The sequence below is a fragment of the Canis aureus genome, chromosome 21 (genome assembly GCF_053574225.1).
Source record: "Canis aureus isolate CA01 chromosome 21, VMU_Caureus_v.1.0, whole genome shotgun sequence".
Lineage (NCBI taxonomy): Eukaryota > Metazoa > Chordata > Mammalia > Carnivora > Canidae > Canis > Canis aureus.
In genome coordinates, this window is record NC_135631.1 from 23,796,505 (window position 1) to 23,820,287 (window position 23,783).

General features: G+C 38.2%; 1 protein-coding gene across 2 annotated transcripts in view; it reads left to right on the plus strand.

Moving 5' to 3' along the window:
• Positions 1-23,783, plus strand: part of TRIM44 (tripartite motif containing 44) — a 109,018-nt gene that overhangs the window by 28,648 nt on the left and 56,587 nt on the right. For both annotated transcript variants that reach the window (XM_077863612.1, XM_077863611.1), the window contains exon 3: positions 16,129-16,368. In XM_077863612.1, the coding sequence (XP_077719738.1) occupies positions 16,129-16,368 (240 nt within the window). The remainder of the gene's footprint in view (positions 1-16,128; positions 16,369-23,783) is intronic.

Here is a 23,783-nt window from a genome sequence, read left to right on the forward strand (position 1 = left end):
AAACAGTGTGGCAGTTCCTCAGAAGGTTAAACATAGAGCTGCCATATAACCCAGCAATTCCATTCTTGGGTACGTACTCAAGAGAAATGAAAACATATGTCCACACAAAGACTGCACCCCGGTATTCATAGCAGCATTATTCATACTACCCAGACTGTGGAAGCAGCCCAGCAGATGACCGGGTAAGAAAAATCTGGTGTAATTGTACAGCAGGACAGTATGTGGCAGGAAGGAAGTGCAGTGTCGATATATACTGCAATAATATATAGGGCCCTCAGAAATGCTCACTGAAAGAGGCCCTTCCCAGAAGACCGAATACTGAGTGATTCCATCTGTGTGGCATGTCCAGAATAGAGCAGATTTCTAGAGCTAGGAGACAGACTCTTTCCCTGGGGCTGAGGGAGATGGAGAAATGGGGTGGGAGTGACTGCTTGGGGTCACAGAATTTCTTTTGATGTGATGAAAATGTTCAAACTGACCCTGGGTTGATTGTGCAACTTTGTGAATCTCCTAAAAACCACTGAATTGTACATTTTAAATGGCTGAATTGTATGATATGGGGATTATATCTCAATAAAGTTGCGGAGAGGAGGTGAGAGAATTTCCATCAGAATCCCTTTTGTTGGGACACCTGGGTGGCTCAGCAGTTGAGCATGAGCACCTGCCTTTGGCTGAGGGCATGACCCCCGAGTCCCAGGATCAAGTCCCACATAGGGCTCCCTGCAGGGAGCCTGCTTTTCCCTCTGCTGTGTCTTTGCCTCTCTCTCTGTGTCTCTCATGAATAAATAAATACAATCTTTTTTTTTTTTTTTTAATAATCACTTTTGTTAGCCCTTCACTTAAAGTTCCTCAAAAGGTTAAACATAGAGTTGTCATATGACCCAGCAATTCCATTCATCAGTGACTAGGCTTTCCCCTTTCTTCTAGAGGGGAATGAGGAGCAGAAACCTGATGTTAGCCTCTGTCAGGGAGAGGCAGTATTCTCCAGTTATTAACAGCATAGGCTCTGGATCAGACTGCACCTGGTCAGATTAACTCCAGTGTAGACTGCTGTTTGATCTCAGGCAGATCCTGTGCTTAATCTCTTCATTTCTCAGATTTTTCTCCTTTTTTTTTTTTTTTTTTTTTTTAGTTGTGAAAGAGGGGATAATAGTACATACTTCATAGGGTCGTTAGGAAGATTAAATGAGATAATCCATTTAAAGTGCTTACTACAGCATCCTCTACAGGGTGGCTGCTGCTAGCTTTCCCCTAGTCCTAGGATCCACCACCACTGCTTTGAGCAGGAGGCCATGGGTCCATGGGGGCAGCAATCCCACCCCCACAGTTGAGGAGGCCTTTGGATCCTTGTGGAGAAAAATAAGCCATGTGTTTACAAGTAACTAGGTTCTATACTTTGATCAATTAATATTTCCCAGGATTAGTGTCATTTTAAAGGACCACTGCCACTTCTTTTGAGTGATAATGGCATGCAGATCAATTGAGTTAAATCTCCAGAGTTGGAGCCCGTTGGTGTTGCTGCCTGGTTGGCTGGCCATCTCTGGGCTTTGCGTGGCTCGCCTCTCCCGGAGTTAGTTCAGCATAGCTCCATTGCCCATTCAAGTTGAGGCAAATTATATCTGCCTTGGGAGTTTGCAGCTGTGTGTCCATATATTCCCAATAAAAACAAGAAATCAATGCATAGAAGCAATTATGTTTATTGTTGTGGAAGCAGACTCTCTAGTTAGCAAAATTGCCTGGTGCCAAATTAGAAGAAAAATAAATTAAGAGTCACAAAAGAAATTAAGTGTCACGTTTAAGAGACACTTTAGGAGATATGTCCCCACTTTAAACATCACTGAGATTCTTGTTCTCTTCCTACTTCTCCTTCCTGCTTCTCCTGCAGCTTTACCCTTTGGCCATTCTCTTTCTATTGGGCCACCAGAGCTCTTAATTGAAATACTTCAGCTCTAGGCATTTTGAAACTAGGATAGGCATGGTTTCTGAACTGCCTGGTGGGCTAGAGCATTGTTAGAAAGCAAAGGGATTGACTTTAAATGGCTTAATAAAATTAACACATTGTGATGTCCTTCTCCCCCTGCTCCAACTCCTGTCTGCACTGACAGGAGACTTGATAATATACTCTCTGCCAAAGCTTGAAGGGCTTATTACATGACCAACATGGAGAGGGGAGTGGAGCTGTCATGACTTCCCTAAAGCAGCCACGCTTCATGTTGCCAGTGCAGGATTGTATTTGACATTTAATTTAGGAGACTGGGTGCCTAGATATAAAACTTTACTGTGATAATAGTGATAAAAGCCACCCAGACTTTTATTTAAGGGCTGCCTCCTCTCCTGTCTCCATTTTTCCCCTTTTCCTGTTAGTCCAGCCTCTCATTTAGCTAGGAAGTAAGACTCAGGTCTGCTCAAGGAAAAAGATGTTTTCCTTGATAACTTAAGGCCAAAGTTACAGAGCACAACTCTCGGTCTACCTCAGATCTATATGTAGATGCTCATATGTGTATATATAAGGTAAATTTTGAGAATCCCATCTCTCCTGACTGCATTTAGCCAAACGTCAAAATCCATCTGTAGCTGTGTAAAAAATGTCCATTCAACCCAGTGATTTAGTTGATGACTATCCTTTGTTGAATGGCTTCTGTTTACTTTTGTGGCCAGCAAAATAGATTCTTTTGATAGCTCCTAATTCAACCTGATTAGCTAGACATAATTTCCGTTTTACAGATGACGAAGCAAGGATTTAAAGGGTTTAAGAATAACTTGTCTAAAGCTAATGATGCCAACTAATTGCCTTTCTATGATTGCCATATAGAATTGTTAGTAGTTGTAGGAAGTTACTTTTACCTATGGAAGATGGGTTGGGAATAGTATACCAATAGAGAATTTGTTCAGACTTTCAGGGAAAAAAACTATTGATTATGACATCCTTTCTTTTACTTCTGAAGTGGAAGAGCACAGATATTAGAGTCAGATGACCAGTCCTCTGGCACTCATCACCTGTCCCTCTTGATTGTCTAAGCCTTTAGTGTCATCCATAAACTAGGACTAATCATACTACATTTTTATTGCTGAGTACCCTGAGAATGGAAACTTTTGAGGAGGAGCTAAGAAATAATGGAGGATGGTTAGTAGCATGGCCTTTGGGGATCCAAAAAGTATTTTAGCAAGGATAATTAACAAGCCCTGTGGTTCTTAGGTAAGCAGATTGTTAGCTGCTCCAGGAGTGTTATAGAGTTTCGGTCTGCAGAAGAGAGACAATATGATAGAAGCAGGTTGTGAGGTTGAGGAGCTGGCTACTTCCAGACTGTGCAAGAGCTGCGGGGCAGAATGGGACCTATCCTTCCTGCACTCTCTGTGCTTTGCCTCAGCATCACTGAAGTTAGACTGTACCTGATTGTATCAAACTAGAAAAGGCAAACATTACTCCTTGACAGCCTGTGGCCATTTACTAAAACTGAAGCAAGGAGCCTCTGTTTGACATCCTTACTCTTCATGCCTAGGATGTGTGAGAAAGTCCTTGCTGGGAAATTAGAATCTGCACTCCTAAGGTTGTAGGGTCTTTCTCTAAGAAAACTAATTGGGGGCTCTTTATCTGTGAGAGCTCAGCAGGTACCATATGAAAAAGCACACAATAAATGTTCATAGTTACTGTTATCTGGACCAGCAGAATAGTTCTGCTGATGTTCCTATGTGCCCAGAGAATACTAAGTTCTTTTTATGTATTATTTTGTGTAAACCTCATGAAAATATCGGTGAGAATGACATTATTACCTCTATTTTACAATGAAACTTCCACCTTTCTGAGCTTCAGAAACATCGAATTAGCAGTCAGTACTCAAACCTCTTTCTCTACTGCCATGGACCCCACAAAGTTTACCATTTGGACCTGCTGTGGCAGAGAAGACTGAGCCCTACATCCCTGCCCTTTGCTGAGTGTTCCTGGCAGTGTGCAGTTGTTTGGTTTTGGTAGAATACAAATAACTATGGCTTTGCAAGGAAAGTGTTTTGATAGAGAAGTGGAATGGAGGTGGAGGGGCGAGTCTTGTTTTAAAATTGCTTTAATCAAAAAAAAAAAATTGCTTTAATCTTCAGCAGATAGTATAGGCGTGCTTTGTATATTCAAGTCTAAAAGGCTTAAAAATAGTATAATTTCTGTTTAGTTTCCCCTGAAACTTTCAGTGTTAGTTCCCACCTCCTACTTCTTACAGGATAATTTCTGGAGCTGAAACTGTCTTTCTAGCTTATGCACGGGTTAAAATGGGAGAAAGGGAAGAAAATAAGGTGAAATACAAGTTCTCACTCTTATTCTTCTTACTGGTCTTGAGTGTCTCTGGGGACTCCTCCTCCTACTTTTACATTTCTACAGAGGGGTCACCTAGAATTATTTTTCTGTTTGCTCAGGAACAATGGTACTCAGAAGTTTGTGATTGCTTTCTTTATTGCCACCCCAGGGTCAGGCAAGGAAACAAGCATCTAAAGAGCAAGCAATTGTATCAATTCAAAGTGAGCCTAACATTCCAGTTGAACTGTTCTCTGGTGCATCCAGTTCAGTGCCATGACACTGGGTTCCACATCAAGTTGTCATGGCAATAGAGTCATAGCAGCTGACAGCAGGAACAGGCAGTCGTGGGAGGAGGGGATGCGTGGCAGTGATGCCACAACTATAGAGGCCAGATCTCCATCTCTCATAGTAAGGGCTGGTCTTCAGTCTGCTGTGACCATGTCTCTCTTGGATGACTGGGGGTGCACAGTTGCTGTGTGCTTCATAGCTGATGAGCAGATTCAATTCAATAATTTGTTAGGCTCTTTCCAGTACAAAGCCTTTAGGAAACAGTTCTGAGCCACTAATGCTGTGTGTGTGCGTGCACATGTACACATACATATGTATTCCTATTTGTATTTGGGGGAGGGAAAACCACGAATGGGAGAAGATTCAGAAGAAGCATACTGCAGGTTCATGTACATGAAGCTGTTGAAGAACAAGAGTACTTAGGCCCAAGGACTAAAATTTAGAGTCTCAGGAAGAAGCACTCTGGCAGAAATAGAAGAAGCCTGGAGTATTCTGAATGAAATATGGGGCTCCTACTTGTGTCGAAGGTACAAGCCAAACCAAAGACTATATAAAACAAAGCTAGGATCTAAACACTAAGGAGGAAGTAGGGAGGACCACCCGGAATCTCTTTGGGACTTAGGACTTTATTCAGCAAGTTAGAGTTGCAAGTGAGAGTGGGGGTGGGCTAAAAGGCCCCAGGGTGTGTGTGTGGGGGGGGCAGGTAGAGCTAAAATGGAGCATTTGGGTTTAGAGACTGGATAGAGATATTTAATGGAGAGTAGTGGAAGGGAATACAAAGAAGGAGGTTTTCATAGATATGGTGCAGACTTCTTTGGCTACTGTGGTGGAGAGGCCAATGTGGGATGGCTTCCAACAGTTAGAATGTATTGATCTCCATTTTGTACACGAGCCCAAGCAAAGGTGTCTTCATTTCTCTTCCAGGTATTGTCAAGAGACCTGTTCTTGGTGGAGAAAATAAAATTTAGCTCCAGAATTTAGAGCCTGGGTGATTCCTAAACTGTAGTGGTGTTAACAGGGAAGGTGGGAAACAGGACAAGGTCCGAAGGGAAGATATGTAAGAATAATATTGAGGTTAAAGGGCAGCTTATGTAGTCAAACTGAGGGTTCAGACTCTAGCTCTGCCACTTACTCTGTGTATGAATTTGGGCATATTTCTCACCCCCTCTGAACCTTAGTCTCTTCATTTGTAAAATTGAGAGAATAATGATTGTCACCACTTGGTATTATTGTGATGATTAATTGGAGTAACACACATGAAATGCTTATAGCAGTACCTACTATCTGGGCACTCGGAAAAGTTAACAATGAGGAGGAGGAGGAGGGAGAGGACTCAGTTTGAGGCTTAATGGTTCAAGTAATAGAAAAGTATCCAGGCAGAGACACACATCAAAAGGAATTGTGACACTGGAAACCTGGAGAGAAAATCCAGGTGCAGGAGCCATCTCTGTGGCTGCTGGAGTTGAATTGCAAAAGTGAGATGAAATTACTAAGGAGGAAGGCGTGGAGAAAAAGTGGTTTCGGCCCCCAGGATATTTGACAATGTCTGGAGGTGAGTGGTGAAGCTATTGTCTGGTTCCTTGTAGAGGCCAGGGGTGCTGCTGCATATTTCACGTGGGATAGGACTTTCCTCTACACAAAAAGTTACCAGCTGCAAGTATCAATAATGCTGAGGTTGAAAAAATGCTCGTTAGAGGAGTTTTTTCAATCATAGTCACCTAGAGGAGTGTGTAAAATTGCAGGGATAAAGCCGATAGAAAGCCAGAAAAGTCCAGGGCCACAGAAACCCTGGAAGGAAATTGAAGACTGAGGGGCATCAATCAGTAGTGCTAAAGGCTACAGACCGGTCAGTACTGAGGTTAAATAGAGTTGGTGACTAGTAGACTCTTTACTGGTATTTACGAGACCAGGTTTTATGTGACCTTCTAAATAAGCTTAGTGGTTAAAGGTAGGAGAAAGGGTAACTTCTTGATAGGGCAGCATTGTCAAAAGAAGTAGGTTATTTTATTCTCTTTACACTTAATTTGTGTCACTTTTAGAATTTCTAAGGCAGATTCCTAGTCCCCCCAAAGCTCCTCTTGTTCTGGCAACAGTTGTGAGTAGAGACAAATCCCGATCAGTGAATTATTGCTCTAAGAATGCAAAATTTATGCAGTTGCATCATTTTAGAGATAAAAGGAAAACTGGCTCTTCAGCCTCAGGCTCTGAGAGATTCAGTGATTTGCCCCAAGTAATCAATAGCTGGTTGGTTCCAAAAGACAGGACTAACACTCAGGGCCTCTGACTTATCATTCTGAGTGCTCTCCTCTGTGTGGAGTTGCTTTCCAGTGGTCTGATAGAGTTCTCAGGGCCTCAGTTTCCTCTTGAGTAGCAGGATGCCCTATGGAGTGGTTGTCAGAGTACTGACTGGGACCCGGCTGACCTGAGGTGAATCTTTGCTCCATCACTTACCCTTGCGTAATCACTGTGGGCTTCAGTTTCCCTAACAAAATGAAAATATCATTGCCTACCTGAGAGTTAGATTAGAAACACATACATAATTGCCCCTGGAACACTGCCTACACACAGTAGCTCTTTATATTTTCATTATCATTATTCATAAGGCCCTGTCTTTGTTATAGATTAAAAGACAAGAGAAAGTCCAGTGACAATCAGGCCAAAGTTAGGCATGCCTTCTCTTTTCACCCAGCATTGCTTCTAACTCCGTCTCACTTTTGTGAGAGATGAGCTGTATCATGAGGTTTAGTGCTACTGTAGTTATATAAGGTCCTGAAGCAGATATCCCTCTGACATATTGTAAGGATGTCCATTTCTCATTGATGAGTCTGATATTTCTTTAAAGTAAGTTGCTTCACACTTTGGTCACTGATTGGATCAGCTAGTTAGATCTTTTTAAGAATTTTTCAAGACTAAAATCTGCTCTTCTGCGGAGCCTCAGGATGTCTGAAGCTCCCATAGAAAAACCTTCAAATGACAGGAGCAGCATGTGCTACGTGCTTAGCTATTAGGGAAGCCCTTATTTTAATGGGCTTAAGTAGAAAAGGGTTTTTAATTTTTTTTGATTTATTATAAAAGGGAAATCAGATTAGGAAGGCTTACTCCACCCCATTACCTTCTATAGGCTCCACTTCAGTGGCTATTTAGTTTTCTGTTTTAATTGTATTAACATTAAAAAAATTATTTATTTGATAGAGAGAGCACACGCAAGGGGGGGCAGCAGGCAGAAGGAGAGGGAGAAGCAGCCTCCCCGTAGAAGCCCAAGTAGGGAGCCGGATGTGGGGCTCAGTCTCAAGACCCTGGGATCATGACCTGAGCCAAAGGCAGAGACTTAACTGACTGAGCCACTCAGGCATCCCTATTAACATTTTTTAATAGATATTTTTTTTACAGCAGCTTTAGATTCAAAATCGAGGAAAAAAAAAAGTTCCCATACATCCTGCCTCCACACACTATCAACATGCCACACCAGAGTGGTAGATAAATTTTTTTACAATCAGTGAACCTGTATTGACTCATCATTATCAGTCAAAGTCCATAGTTTACATTAGAGTTCACTTTTGGTGTTATATATATATATTCTGTGGGTTTGGGCAACTGTATGTTATCTACTAGTACAGTAGTATACAGAGTATTTTCACTGCCCTAAGAAATCCAGTGTTCACATATTCATCTTTCCTTCCTCCCAGACTTTTTTTTTTTTTTTAATTTTTATTTATTTATGATAGTCACAGAGAGAGAGAGAGAGGCAGAGACACAGGCAGAGGGAGAGGTAGGCTCCATGCACCGGGAGCCCAATGTGGGATTCGATCCCGGGTCTCCAGGATCGCGCCCTGGCCAAAGGCAGGCGCCAAACCGCTGCGCCACCCAGGGATCCCCCCTCCCAGACTTTTTGACATCCACTGATCTTTTTGCTGTCTCCATAGTCTTTCCGGAATATCATATAGTTGGAACCATACAGTGTGTAGGCTTTTCATATTAAATTCTTTAATTTAGTAAGATGTATTTAAGGTTCCTCCATGTCTTTTTATGGCCTGGTAGCTCATTTCTTTTTAGTGTTGAATAATATTTCATTGTGTAAATGTATCACAGTTCATTCATCTGTTCACCTACTTAAAGACATCTTGGCCACTTCTAGGTTTTGGCAGTTATGAGCAAAGCTGCTGTAATACCCATGTGCAGGTTTTTGTGTGGACACAAGTTTTCAGCTCCTTTTGGTAAATACCAAGGAGCATAATTATTGAATCATATGGTAAAAATATGTTTAGTTTTGTAAGAAACTGCCTAACTATCTTCTAAACGTACATTCTTACCAGCAGTGAATGAGAATTTTTCATGCTCAACATCCTTATCAGCATTTGGTGTTGTCAGTGTTTGGATTTTGGCCATTCTAGTTAACTGTGTAATAGTACTTCATTGATTTAATTTGCATTTCCCTAATGACACATGATGTTGAGCATCCTTCCTATGCTTACTTGCTGTCTGTATATCTTCTTTGGTGAGACATCTATTCAGGTTATTGGCCCATTTTTTAAATTCGAGTCTTTGTTTTATTATTGTATTTTTGGAGTTATTTTGTTAATAGTGCTTTATCAGATATATATTTTGCAGATATATCTGTGGCTACGTCTATAGCTTATCTTCTCTTTTTTTTACGATTTTTATTAATCTGTTTGTTTATTCATTTATTTGAGAAAGAGAGACAGAGATAGCAGCAGGGAGCACAAGCAGGGTGGAGAGGAGAAGCAGGCTCCCTGCTGGGCAGGGGGCTTGACATGGGGCTTGATCCCAGGACACTAGGGTCATAACCACAGCCAAAGGCAGACACTTAGCTGACTAAGCCACCCAGGCACTCCTCTTCTCATTATTTTAACAATGTCTTTCACAGAAGTTTTTAATTTTAGTGAAATCCAGCTTATCAAGTATTTCTTTCATGGATAGTGCCTTTGGAATTTTATTCATTCATTCATTCATCATTTATTTTTAAAGATTTTATTTATTTGTACATGAGAGACAGAGAGAGGCAGAGACATAGGCAGAGGAGAAGCGGGCTCCTCAAGGAGAGCCCAATGTGGGACTCGATCCCGGGACTCCAGGACCACTCCCTGAGCTGAAGGCAGATGCTCATCCACTGAGCCACCCAGGTGTCCCTGGAATTATATTTAAATAGTCATCACCATACCCAAGGTCATCTACATTTTCTCCTGTATTATCTTTTAGGAATTTTATAGTTTTGTAGGTCTGTGATCCATTTTGAGTTAATTTTGGTGAAAGATGAAAGGTCTGTGGCTAGATTAAATATTTTTGCACTTGGATGTGCAGTTGTTTTAGCACTATTTGTTAAAATAACTCTTTCCATTGCATTGCCCGGGCTCTTTGTTCAAGATCAGTTGGCTCTATTTATATGGGTCTATTTCTAGGCTCTCTATTCTGTTCCATTGATGTATTTGTTTGTTCTTTTATCAGTTCCATAGTGTCTTGATTACTCTAGCTTTATAGTAAATATTGAAGTCAGGTAGCATCTTCCAACGTTGTTCTTCTCCTTCAATATTATGTTGACTACTCTGGTTTGGTTTGTTTGTGTGTTTTGTTTGTTTGTTTTTGTTTTTGTTTTGTTTTGTTTTGTTTTGTTTTGCCTCTCTATGTAAACTTTGAAGCATTTTATCAATATCCACAAAATAACTTGCTGGGATTTTTATTGGGAGTTGTATTCTACCTATGGATCAAGTTGGGAGAACTGACATTTGACAGTATTTAGCATTCCTATCCATGAACATGGAATATCTTTATATTTATTTAATTCTTCTTTGATTTCTTTCATCAGAATTTTGTAGTTTTCCTTATTCATATTTTCTTAAGTTTATATCTAAGTATGTCATTTTGGGGATGATAATGTAAATGTTATTGTGTTTTTATATTTAAATTTTACTTGTTCATTGCTGGTATATAGGAAAGGAATTGACTTTGGTATATGAATGCTGTCTGGCAACCTTGCTATAATTGCTTATTACTTCCAGGAGTTTTTTTTGTCAATTCTTCCAGATTTTCTACACAGACAACCATGTTACTCATGAACAAAGACAGCTTTATTTCTACCTTCCCAGTCTGTAAACGTTTTATTTCCATGTTTTATTTTACTAGCAAGGACATCCAGTATGATGTTGAAAAAGAGTTGTAAGAGGAGAGACATCCTTGCCTTGTTCCTGATCTTAGCAGGAAAACTAGATTTTCCATTATTATTTTTAAAAAATATTTTATTTTTAAACAATCTCTGCATCCAACGTGGGGCTCAAACTCACAATTCCAAGATCAGAAGTCACATGTTCTACCTAGGATTAGGCTGGCCAGGCAACCCTATAGTTTCTCATTATTAAGTATGATATTAGCTGTAGATTGTTTGTAGATTTTTTTTATGAAGTTAAGAAAGTTTTCCTCTATTCCTAGTTTGTTGAGACTTTTTATCATAAATGGATCTTAGACTTTATCAAGTGATTCTTCTGCATTTATTATGATAATGTGATTTTTCTTCTTTAGCCTGTTGACGTGATAGGTTATATGAACTGATTTTCAAATGTTGAACCAGCCTTGCATACCTGGGATAAATCCTGCTTGGTCGTGGTGTATAATTTTTTGTATACATTGTTGGATTTGATTAGCTAATATCTTACTGAGGATTTAACTTTCTCTTTGAGTTTCATTTCTTTTTAAAAATTACCATTCAAGAAAAAAATAAGTGTTACACATTATTCTAGTGGATTAAAAGTGGAACAAAGAAAAATACTCTTAATCCCATCGCTCAGAGGTAACCACTCTCCAACATTCTGGTGTGTTTCTTACAGTCTTTTTTATAATAGAAATATTTATAGCAGCAACAGTAAATATCATTATTACTTCTTTGACTGGATACAGACATAGAAACCTCCTGGTGCTGTATTTACACAGTAGGGTAATGAAAGGAGGTAAAGAGGATACATGTGACTGCTTTTGTCTGAGTTTTCTGATGAAGATGAGAAAAATGATTTAAGGAAGAGATTAACTGCTCACTTTAATAACCTCTACTCTTCTCAACACCTCCATTGTAAAATCCAAGCAATTGAGGCTTCTAACCAGGTTGTCAGGAAAATATTTGACCGCACTCAGAATATTAGTAATAGAATGTACTTCATAGTTCATGTCTGCTGTGTTTCTAGGCTGCTGTATAATTTCCCAAGCCTTAGGAATGAGCATTGGTTTTATTCACAAATATTGGCTATTCTCATATACAAAAAATACTGAAAGAGGACTTTGTCCTCGTTGTTAAAGAAGCTCTTCCCTCACTTGCCCTCACTGGAGCCTGATAGAGATTTGGAAAGCACTGTCTTGGAGCAAAATGCCAGAATAAATACTAGAGGCTATACAGAAACCTCAACTTTGAGATTCCCCACCTGAAAGTTTCCATGGACACTGGCATGCTGAGAAGGCACTGTGCTGGTGGGAGTGAAGACAGCTTGTAGCATCTGAAAATATTCCATTTCTTGCTTTTTTTTTTGGTCTATTTTAGAAGAGTGGCCATTCAGAAGAGGAAAGAGGAGTAAAAGTGGACTTCTTGACCTTTTGGGGTGGTATTTAGCAGTCTTCACAAACTATTTCATTCAGTTCACACTTTTTAAGGTCATTTTTGGAGTAGGCTCCTTTAAACTTACTTGCAGGAAATTTGGCTAGTAGAACAACTATTTCTGAACTCTTCTGTTAGTGTAGACTCAGAGCTTTTCTTTTGTGTAGCTTCCTGCTTGTGACCTGTTCCATCTTTCTCAGTTCATGTCAGCAACACTTTTCTGGAACAAATCTTTCTTAACCTATGATGCTTTCTAGCTAGTATTTTTTTAATACTCTACCTGTAATAGAAAACTAAATAAAACCTTGGTTTCCTACAAGCCAGTTAGCTAGGAGCTAATGGCTTGCAACCCATGTCAAGCACACTGAATGGTGGTGTTTTTAAGTATAAGCTCTTAATTCAAGGTTTTATGTGTTTAATTATGTGTAAAGTGCCAGTCTGTTTGCCTCCTGAGTCCGGCCTGGCTTGAAAATATTAACTACAAGAGCATATATAAAATAGCATGGGATGAAACTTAACTCTTCAGATGTGCATCCTTTATCCCAAGATTCACTTGGGGAGAATAATATCTCAGTAGGGATAATAACAGAGCTGCCTGTTAACCAAGGAAACATCTCAATTAAGAAGTTTGAAGAACCTGAAGGAGGCAGAAAGGGATCCTAACAGGCAATATGTTGTAGCACAAAGTATACTGGACTGGACGAAAGGAAAGCTGATTTTGAAACTTGATTATTACTGCATCTGTGTGTGTGTGTGTGTGTGTGTGTGTGTGTGTGTGTGTGTGTGTTGCCTATAAAATGAGGAGGTTGGACTCAGCTCTCATGAGAACAATCAGATCTTCACTAGTTAGTTATGACTGTTCACAAGTAAGCCACCAAATTTTTCAGTTCTCTTTTTCAATGCTCAAATTACAATGCTTTATTTAAGTAATAATGTAGCTCTTCACCCTCATGCAACTATAACAGACATATCAACTAGTTTATAATCTAGGACTTTAAAGTTTTAACAATTTAGAGGCCAGTTGACCAAAGGGAAGATACTCCTATTATGGTTTCATTTGTGTAGACGACCCAGGTATCTCGGGAGATTTAGCTGAAGACCACTACCAGTGCCCTAGGAATTACTTCAAGGAGGAGGGGGAGATTTTTCTTTTAACCAGAGTAGTTCTACTTTCAGTTCTGTTTTGCTTTATGGTTCTACATTAAGATTTTGTGTGGGTTAAGGGAAGTTCTGTGGCTCTAAAAAAACTTACCAATTACTAGTAGATCGTATAAAAAAGGAACCTTTTATATTGCTAGTTTCATTGTTCTGTGATAACACCCAGCCTTCTCTTCTCTGCATAGGTAAAATTTTCTTTTTACTAACACTGTTTGTAATATAGTCAGGAGTATGAGACTGTCACTTTCACTTTTGGGGAGCTCTAGGATAGAGGCTGAAGAAATTCTAAGAAACCTACACAGAAATTATATCAGTGGCTCTCAGGTAGCAGGTGCGGACAGAGAGGGTCTGGTGCTCTTGGAGAACAAGTTTAAAGCAGAATGGGGTTTTGATGGCAAGGAGGTGAAATGACACTTGAAAAGGAAACTTGAAAGCTGTTTCATTCCTGCCTGCCATTGGTAGGAGTTCTTTCTCCAGAGTACTCAGCCTAACCACATGCCAGGTCCCCCGGGGAGTCCCTCCTTTGGCCTCTGAATTTAATGGATGCTATGACCCAGAAATTTGTTCTTACCATTTTGAACTAGGTTGGAGAATACCTGTGTGCTGATTAGTAGAGAACAGGGGTAAAAAGGATAAAAGTTTTATGAACTTGTTTATTCTGCCTTCAGTTCTTATTTGTGATGTGATCTAAAATAAAGGTTGAGAAACCTATGTAAAACAATGGGAAATAGAGAATTTGATTTTTTTTTAACCCATGATTTAGTCACCTGCTGTAGTCTGGCCACGCTTTCCTGACTGATATCAACTTCTGACTTGAGCCACATGGGTATGTGAAGGTTAGTAAAACAGGTTGCAAGTCAGTTTTTATTGTGTTCTCCATTTTTAGTCACTTGCAACTGTTTAAAACGTTTCTTAGGCATTCAGAAAAGTTCATCTCTTAACTAAAACTTCCTAAGTTTAGTCTCTAAGAGAAGGTCTTAGGTCTTGTAAGACCTAATTTATTTCAGTGTTTGAGATCCATTCATAAAAGGTCATCATAAAGCATAACAGCCTTGAAATAAACACACTAAAAATAAAGAGGAATTACATAAATAAACACAAATCACAGTTCTTAATCTGATACAGAATTTGCAGGGACATTAATAACATTTAACACTCCCCCTCCCCTTTTCTTTAGCACCAAGGAGAGTACCTGCAGAGAGTCTAATGAATTCCTGAGGGCTTATGTCGCTTAGTCACTTGATGTGTGAACAGAGACCGTTCCTACAGGTCTTATTTTGCATGGACGTTCTTATGGCAGTGTTACAAAAGCTGCTTAAGGTATCAAGCGTCTTTGAATTTTTAAGAGGCTAATTCAAAATGGCCCCATCTTCCCCTCTTCTTTAGACTTTCTCTTCCTCGGTCTTCTTTTTAGGTTTTTCCAATTTGGCTTTCCTTGCTAGAGACTGTTAGAGTTAATCCAGAGCACCAGACGGGGAGCCAGGAAGATTGGTGTCCCTTGCGTCTTCTACAGATACCCTGCACCTGCGACTGTTCCCTTACCTGGAAAAAAAAGAGACTTACCTAGGTGACAGCTACTTTCTCTTTCCACTCTAAAATTCTCTCTTGGCCGTTCTCCTTCTGTCCATTGCTCTAACTTTTCCCAATTCCCTACTATAGTTATTCACCATGCAGAGTTGTTTGAAAATACTCCTAAAATATACATCGGTGTGAGGAAACATCAGTAAGTGTAAGATACAGAGTTTAGAAGTTCTTATTTTGGTAGTTTCTCACTTTGTTTACCTTACGTCCCAGCCAAATACAGCCTGCAGCCATATTTTATTTGATCTGCTCAGTGGTTTCTACAAAATAAATGAATAATATATTTTTATTCATAGAATAAACATTTTAAGGCATTACATGATCTAATATCTAATATTGGTGAAGGTATAAAGAAATTCCTACTTTCACACATTGTGGGAATGTAATTGGTATATCTTTTTCAGATGGCAGTTTGGCTGTATCAGTCAATATTTTTAGAGTATATATAAACTGACTCAGTGACTCCAGAAGTCTCTAAAAATACTCATACACAAATATTAAGAGATATCCAAGGATGTTCATTACTGTGGTGTTTGTAATAGCAAAAATTTGGAAATATCCTGTATTTCCATTAAGAAGGGAAATATTTAATAGGTAGGTTTATCTTTTTATTTATATATATGAATATTCATATTTATGTTATATCCACATCATATAGACATTGAAAATGATATAATGAATGAAGTTGATCTGTATGTCCTAACATATTTTAAGTGGAAAAGCAAGACCCAAAACCTTATGTTCATTGTGACCCATTTATATAAAAACAACATAATTCGTCTATATGTATATATATAGTGTAGAACTATATAGAAAAATGGTTGGAAGGATATACACCAAATTATTAATAGTAATTACTCTCCAAAGAGAAAAAAATGATATCCAGATGGAGAGAGAAGAGTAATTTCATTTTTCACAATTTACACTTACCTATTGTTAAAAACCAATCATGTATTACCAGTGTAAAAATGAATGAAAGGAAGAACACAAAGGGAAAGATAAGGGATTACTTCCTAAAGACTAAAAAAGGGGAAAAGGATTACCAAGAAATTCATAAAAAATCTTAGGGGAACATTGTTTAGAGGATATTCCCCAAACTTCAGGACCATGTAGGAACCATAGTTGGCTTATGTTTTGGCCAGGGCTTCCTAGCACTTACAGTAGCAGCTCTACCCTTCTATTTCTTTGTATGTCCAACTTTTTATTCTTACTTGTCTGTGTTCTGCAGGTAACCCGGGACCAGATGAAGGTGTTTATACAGCAGGAATTTAAGAAAGTTCAGAAAGTGATTGCTGATGAGGAGCAAAAGGCCCTTCACCTAGTGGACATCCAGGAAGCAATGGCCACCGCTCATGTGACTGAGATACTGGCAGACATCCAGTCCCACATGGACAGGTTGATGACTCAGATGGCCCAAGCCAAGGAACAACTTGATACCTCTAATGAATCAGCTGAGCCAAAGGCAGAGGTAAAGGAGAACATCTACAATTATTAGTAGCAGGAGAAATAGGAGGAAACCTACTGCTGTGTTTGTTAGCTCTGGAAATCCTCTTTTGTGATCCCTCAACATGAGTGAATTGAAAGCTTAGATAGGGTATAAGTGTTTAGATGGTACGTAGACCAGTGTGGAAGTATTGGCTGCTAGGGCCTGCACCCAGCAACTGGGTCTGGCAAAATATTTGGCTACCATGACTTAACGGAGTGTATTCAATAGGGCAAATACTAATCACATTTAAAGAGGTAAGCCTAGATAGATAGATAGATAGATAGATAGATAGATAGATAGATAGTAAGCCAGAAATTCAGAGCCAGAGGAGAAGGCAATTGATGGATTCCAAGTTGTGAAATGAGCCTATAAATAAAGTCATCATAGAGATGAAAATAGGGTGAATGAGAATGTCAGGAAGTAGAGCATAAAGCAGGCCAGAATGAAAGATTTCGAACTGATTCTGTGAGTAGTGAAAAGGTGCCTCAGCTTGGTTTTTATATGGAGCCAACTGCATAAATTGGGGGCATAACTCTTAGATTAAAAGAGGCATGTGGCACTGGGAAGATCAAAAAAGGTGTGAATGAAACACAAGGTAAATATTGAATCACTACAAATATGAGTCTCTGTATTCATTGTTATTTTGTAACAGGTAAAAAAGGTCTTAAACATTTTACCAAACAACATACTCAGGCGTTTAGAATATAATTCTTAAATAAAATTTAAGACAGCCACCTAAAAAAGTATCATAGAACTTACATTTCAGGCACCGGAGAGAAGCTTTTGTTCATAAGGTTTCACAGCATTATGTTGAAAAATCTGGTCAAGCATATGCCAAAAGGATGTAGACCCTTCTAGAAGTAAACCTAGGGGAGTCCTGTGGACTCTTCAGGACTGCTACTGATTTGCTGAGCTTACCGCTTAGCTGGCAGTCTTGCCTTGGCCCAGGAGAGCCTAGCCCCAGAATAAATGAGCCAGCAGAAGAGCTAGGGTATCATCTAGGAGGCAGATATTGTCTGAGTCACCCTGACAGAAAATGTCAGAGACCATTGGACAGTTACCTGCTTCACTCATCCAAGGTTCTTGATTAATTTTCATCAGTGTGTGAAAAGAATGGAATAGATCTTGTTCTTTTTTTTTTTTTCATTTATCCTCCCTAAAACTAAGACAGTATGTGCATAAGTAAGTTTCTAGATAGGCAAGAGAGCACTTTATATTCATCATTTCATTTAACCCTTATATCAGCATTCATTATCTTCTTATGGATGGGATATTGAGAGGCAGAGAACTGCAGAGACTTGGAGCCAGTGTCATTTAGTTAGTAGAAAATGGAGCCAGGATTCACAGTGAAGTCCATCCTATCCCATTGCCAGTGTGTTTTCTTTACTATGTGTCATATGCCAAGTATCCCACTTGTATATGTGGGAAAAATGAAGAGAATCCGTGCCCTGGACACCTTTGCATTTCTGAGACCTTTTTTAGTATGAAGGTGGTCACTTTGTATCTTAAACAACTCAACTAGAGTTAACTCAGGGGATCAATGGCATAACTGTGTCCCACATCCACCCCACCCCAAATCAGACTCCCACATTTATTCTGTGTTAATTAGATTGTTTTTTTTTTTTTTCAAAAATAAAGATTTAATTTTGAGAGTTATTCCCCCCTCTTTTATTTTCATTTCAAGTAATGAATTTAGTCCCTCCCCAATATTAACTGTCCTTTAAGCAGTTCAGCTGCTCAACTGCACTATGCTTGTTAACTCTGATGGAATTACTCTGAGAGATGCAAAACTGACAAGGCCTAAGGACCAGGCTGTGGACAAAATAAGCTATCAAAAACAAAAAGTAGCATTCAGCTGGCTAGAGCTTTTACAAAGAGCTGTTCTCATCTAATAGCCTCTCGTTCCAGTTAATCTGGTAACTTATTGATCAGAGCAAATCTCCAGTACCTGTCTTTCACTCAGCAGAGGAATTCTTTTCTTCCTTTTGCATGTTGCGTTTTTTTTTTTTTTTAATCATTTGCATTTCAGATTTGGCCAAAGATTCTTCCCCCCAACATTTTATTATGAAAATTTTCAAACATATAGCAAAGTTGAAAAGATTTTACAGATTACACCCATATACTTCCACCTACATTCTACCATTAACATTTTAATATACTTGAATCATGATTTATACATAGCCATCTTTCCAGCCTTCTACTCTTCAATGCATCTTATTTTTTGATGCATTTAAAATCAGATTGCAGCTTCTGGTTATGAACAAGATGGAGTAAACATATTTGACTTTATTACTTCCACTAATCACAGCAAAAATTCCTGGATGAATATTTATTTATTTTTTTATTCATTTATTTGAGAGAGAGAGAGAAAGAGAAAGAACATGAGCTGGAGAAGGGGAAGAGGGAGAGGAAGAAGCAGACTCCCTGCTAACCTTAGGAGCCTGACTTAGGGTTAGATCGCAGAACCCTGATATTATTACCTGAGACGAAGTCATATGCTTAACTAATTGAGCCACTCAGGTGCTACTGGACTAAATATTTAAATGACCTACCAGAAGACTCTCTAAAGTGAGAAAAGATGGTTCTGACCAGGGATATTGAGATTTGAGGAACTACATAGCAGTAAATTCCCTGGGATTTTTCTTGCTTCCTGTATATCCTGGCCTGGGTGCCCTGCAAACTAGAAGCCATAATGAACAAAACAGAAAGAAAATCTCCAAGAAAAGCCTGCTCTCTGTAGCCAAAGCACTAGGAAAAGAGCAGTTCAGCTATAGAGAAAACTTTTGACCATTCCTGCCAATTCTGGAGACATACACCATGAATAAAGCTGTACCCCTTCCCAACTCCACTTGGCCCTGCAGTAGTGGAGTAGGTGTGTTGGAGACCTATTTTTTATTCCTCTCCTTCAGTGATGAGTTATCATTCCTTTCCCCTGGAGCCTTTAGGCATCACCCCTGTTCCTCTCAGTAGTCACGTGCCTGTCTCCCTTAGAGCCTATAGGTGGAACTCTTACTTTTACCCCTGCCCTGTATGATCAGGAAGGAAATGGTATCCTTCCCCTATGGAGACTGTAGATGGAGCTCTAACTCCTCCCTCCCACCCCTACATTAACTAGGCAATATACCTCCCCAACTGGGTCAGTGGGTAGAACCCTATCTTCCACTCTTACTCTGTAGTAATGAGCTGGGGCTCCTCCTCCTCCCCAGCCAGCGCTGTGGAGACTGTAGCATTGGAGTTTGTCATCTGAAGGGGGCATATCAAAATAGCACTGTAGAATCTTTTAAGCTAAATTGATATTTGAACCACAGTCCACAAACCTGACCCAGGACATGTTTCTGCTTCTTTATTCTTTTTTTTCACCATCAATTTTATTTTTATATTCACTTTATTTTGTTTTATTTATTTTTTTAATTGAAGTATAGCTGATACACAGTGTTTTGTTTTTGTTTTTGTTTTTTAATTGGAGTTCAATTTGCCAACATATAGCATAACACCCAGTGCTCTTCCCATCAAGTGCCTGGGTGACGGGCACTGAGGGGGGCACTTGATACACAGTGTTATACTAATGTAATAGGACATGTGTTCTGAATTTAAATAGGTTGACTTCTTGCTAGAATAGAAGATTTAAATAGGAACCAGATTCTTAAATACTTAAAATGTTCAGGATATAGTCCCAAATCAGTCATTATACCAAGAACCAATAAATCCCAACTCTAATGAGAAAAGACAATCTAATGAGAAAATATGCCACCACCAAGAAGACACAGAGTTTAGAATTATCAGACAAGGATTTTAAAGCTACTATTATGAAAATGACTTAGTGAGCAATAACCAATAACTGTGGAAACAAATGAAAAAAAATCTTAGCAAAGAAATAGAAGATGTAAAGAAGAACCAAATAAAAATTTTACTACTAAAAAATACAATTAATTGACATAAAAGATTCACTGGATTGGCTCAGTGGCAAATTGGAGATAAGAGAGGAAAGAATTGGTGAATTTGAAAATATAGATCCAATCTGAACAACCAATAAAAAAGATTGAAAACTAATTGAAACTGAGTCTTAGGGACCTGTGGGACAATAAAGATCTAACGTATATGTCACCCATGTCCCGTAGGGGAGGAAAAGCAGTGTGGTACTGAAAAAATTGAAGAATTAATGACTCAGAATTCCTAAAATTTGGTTGAAAGACATAAACCCAGAGATTTAAGAAGTTGAGTGATTCCAAGCAAGATAAACTCTTAAGAAATCCATACCTAAACACATCAAAATTAAAGAAATAAAAAGGAAGGACAAAGAAAAGTCTTGAAAGCAGAGCAGCTGGAGAGACATGACACATTGGCTATGGGGAACAATAATTTAAATGAATGTAGTATATATAAGGTATTTGCTCTATATCCATTGAAATGATTATATTGGTTTTTTCATTATTTTATTGTAATGGCTGATTATATTAGTTAATTTTACAATGTTAAATCAACCTTGCATTCTTAAGATAAACTCCCACTTTGTCAAGATATATAATCTGGGTTTAATTCATTAATTTTTTATTTTATTTTTAAAATTTTTTAAAAGATGTTATTTAAGACAGAGCAAGCTAGGGAGAAAGAGAGAGAGCAGGAGCGGATAGGTGGAGGAGCAGAGGGTAAAAAGTAGACTCCCCATTGAGCAGGGAGCCTGCCCATAAGGGGCTCCATCCCAGTACCCCAGGACCTGAGGATCATCACCTGAACTGAAGGCAGACATTTAACTTATTGAGCCACCCCGGTGCCCCTCAGTTCATTAATTTTTTAAAAAAGATTTTTAGGTCTGTGTTCAATGGGGGATATTCATCTGTAATTTTATATATATATGCATATATATATAAAATAAATATATAATAAAATATATATACATATATATTTTAAGATTTTATTTATTTATTCATGAGAAACAGAGAGAGGCAGAGCCATAGGCAGAGGGAGAAGCAGGCTCCCTGCAGAGAGCTGGATGCTGGACTGGATCCTAAGACTCCAGGATCAGATCCTGAGCCAAAGGAAGATGCTCAACCACTGAGCCACCCAGGCATCCCAAGTAATTTTAATATTTTTATAACATCATTGTCAGGCTTTGGTATTAGGGTTAGCTGGCCTCAGAAAACAAGCTGAGAACTATTCCCTCCTCACCTATTTTCTGAAAGTTTATGTACAATTGGTGTTGTTTCTCCTATAAATATTTGGCAGCATTTATCAGCAAAATCATCTGTCCTGGAGTTTATGTGAGGGTTTTTGATAACCAAGTTAATTTCTTTAATAAGGCTATCAGATTTTGTTTGATCTCATGTTTATTTAAATTTTAACTTGTGTTGTATTTAAATTGTATATTTGCTTAAATTTGTGTTGTAATTTTCAAAGAATTTGTTGTTTTCATTTAAGTTGTAGTTTTTATTTTTTTTAAATTTTTTTTAATTTTTTTTATTTATTTATTTTTTTAATTTTTATTTATTTATGATAGTCACTCAGAGAGAGAGAGAGGCAGAGACATAGGCAGAGGGAGAAGCAGGCTCCATGCACCGGGAGCCCGACGTGGGATTTGATCCCGGGTCTCCAGGATTGCGCCCTGGGCCAAAGGCAGGCGCCAAACCGCTGCGCCACCCAGGGATCCCTAAGTTGTAGTTTTTAGTGTAAAGTTGTTCATACTGTTTTCTTGTGATTTTTTTAACTGTAACATCTCTAACGATAACCTATCTTTCTATTTCTGAACTGATAATTTGTGATTTTCTCCTTTTTTCTTTGATCAGTCTAATTACTATTAATTTTGTTAAAGAACTTTTTCATTTGATAATTTTATTCTGTGTTTTCTATTTTGTTTATATCTACTCTTATTTCCTTTTTTTCTGCTTATTTTGAATTTACTCATTCTTCTAGCTTTATATAGATCATTGATTTTACTACTTTTTTTTTTTTTAAGATTTTATTTATTTATTCATGAGAGACAGTTTCTGTCCATGGCAGAAACAAAGGCAGAGGGAGAAGCAAGCTCCATGCAGGGAGCCTGACATGGGACTTGATCCCAGGGTCTCCAGGATCAGGCCCTGGGCTGAAGGCGGCACTAAACCACTGAGCCACCTGGGCTGCCTGATTTTACTACTTTTTATGTTAGCTTTCAAAACTATACTTTTCTCTCTAAGCACTGCTTTAGTTGAATCCTAAACTTTGGCTATGTTTTATTTTCACTGTCATTCCGTTTGAAATATTATTTATTTACTTTGTGATTTCTTTTCTTTACTCATTGATTATTTGCGTCTGGTTGAGTTTCCATATAATAAGGATTTTCCTACATGTCATACTATTACTCATTACTAATTTTTTCCATTGTGATCAGAGAATGTGTTTTGAATGGTTTCAAGTTTTTAACTTGTTTGAGACTTGTTTTATCACCCACCATATGGTCTATCTTGGTAAATGCATATGTGCACCTATTTTATAGTTTGGGGTGTAGTGTCCTATTAAGTATCAATTAGGTATTCAAATAACTTATGATTTTACTGATCTTTGTGTTGACAGTTCTGTCAACTGTCAAGAGGTTAGATTTCTAAGGATGATTAAGGAATTATCTCTCTCTTTAATTCTATCAACTTTTACATATCTTGAAAATATCTTTAAGCAAATATATACTTATGATTGTTAGTCTTTCTAATGAACTGAACCTTTAAATCATTATGAAAGTCCCTCTTTTTATCTGATAATATTGTCTTCCTGTCTATGTTATCTAACGTTAGTAGAGCCAATCTAGTCTTACACTTACTGTTCTCATGGTGTGTCCCCATCAATTTGTTTTTGGTCTATCTGTTGTTAAAGTGTCTCTCTCCTAGGCAACATATGGCTGTGTCCTATTCTTCTATCCATTCTGATAATCTCTGCCTTTTAATTGAAGTGTGCAGCCCGTTAACATTTACTGTTATTATTAATATGGTTGAATTTAGGTCAGCTGTTTTATGATTTGTTTTCTATTTCTTCATGTATTTCTATTCCTCTTGTCTTTTCTTGCCTTCTTTTGGACTTTTGAAACAGTTATTTGAATTCCATTTTAATATTTTTTTTGGCCTTTTAGCTCTATTACTTTGTTCTTATTTTGTAATGGTTTCTATGGGGATTATAATATATGTATATTGGAATAGATGTAATATATATAACATATATATAAGTCCTTAAATTTTCTGTCTACTTAAAATTAATATAGCACCATTTCACATAAAACATAGATACTTGAAACCATATAAGCCAATTAACACTCTTTATGTCCTTTACATTATAGTTGTCATGTAGAAAATCTATATATGTTATAAACACTGCAAGACAGTTATAATTTTAAACAATCATATGCTTCTAAAGAAGTTCAGGAAAATACAATTTTA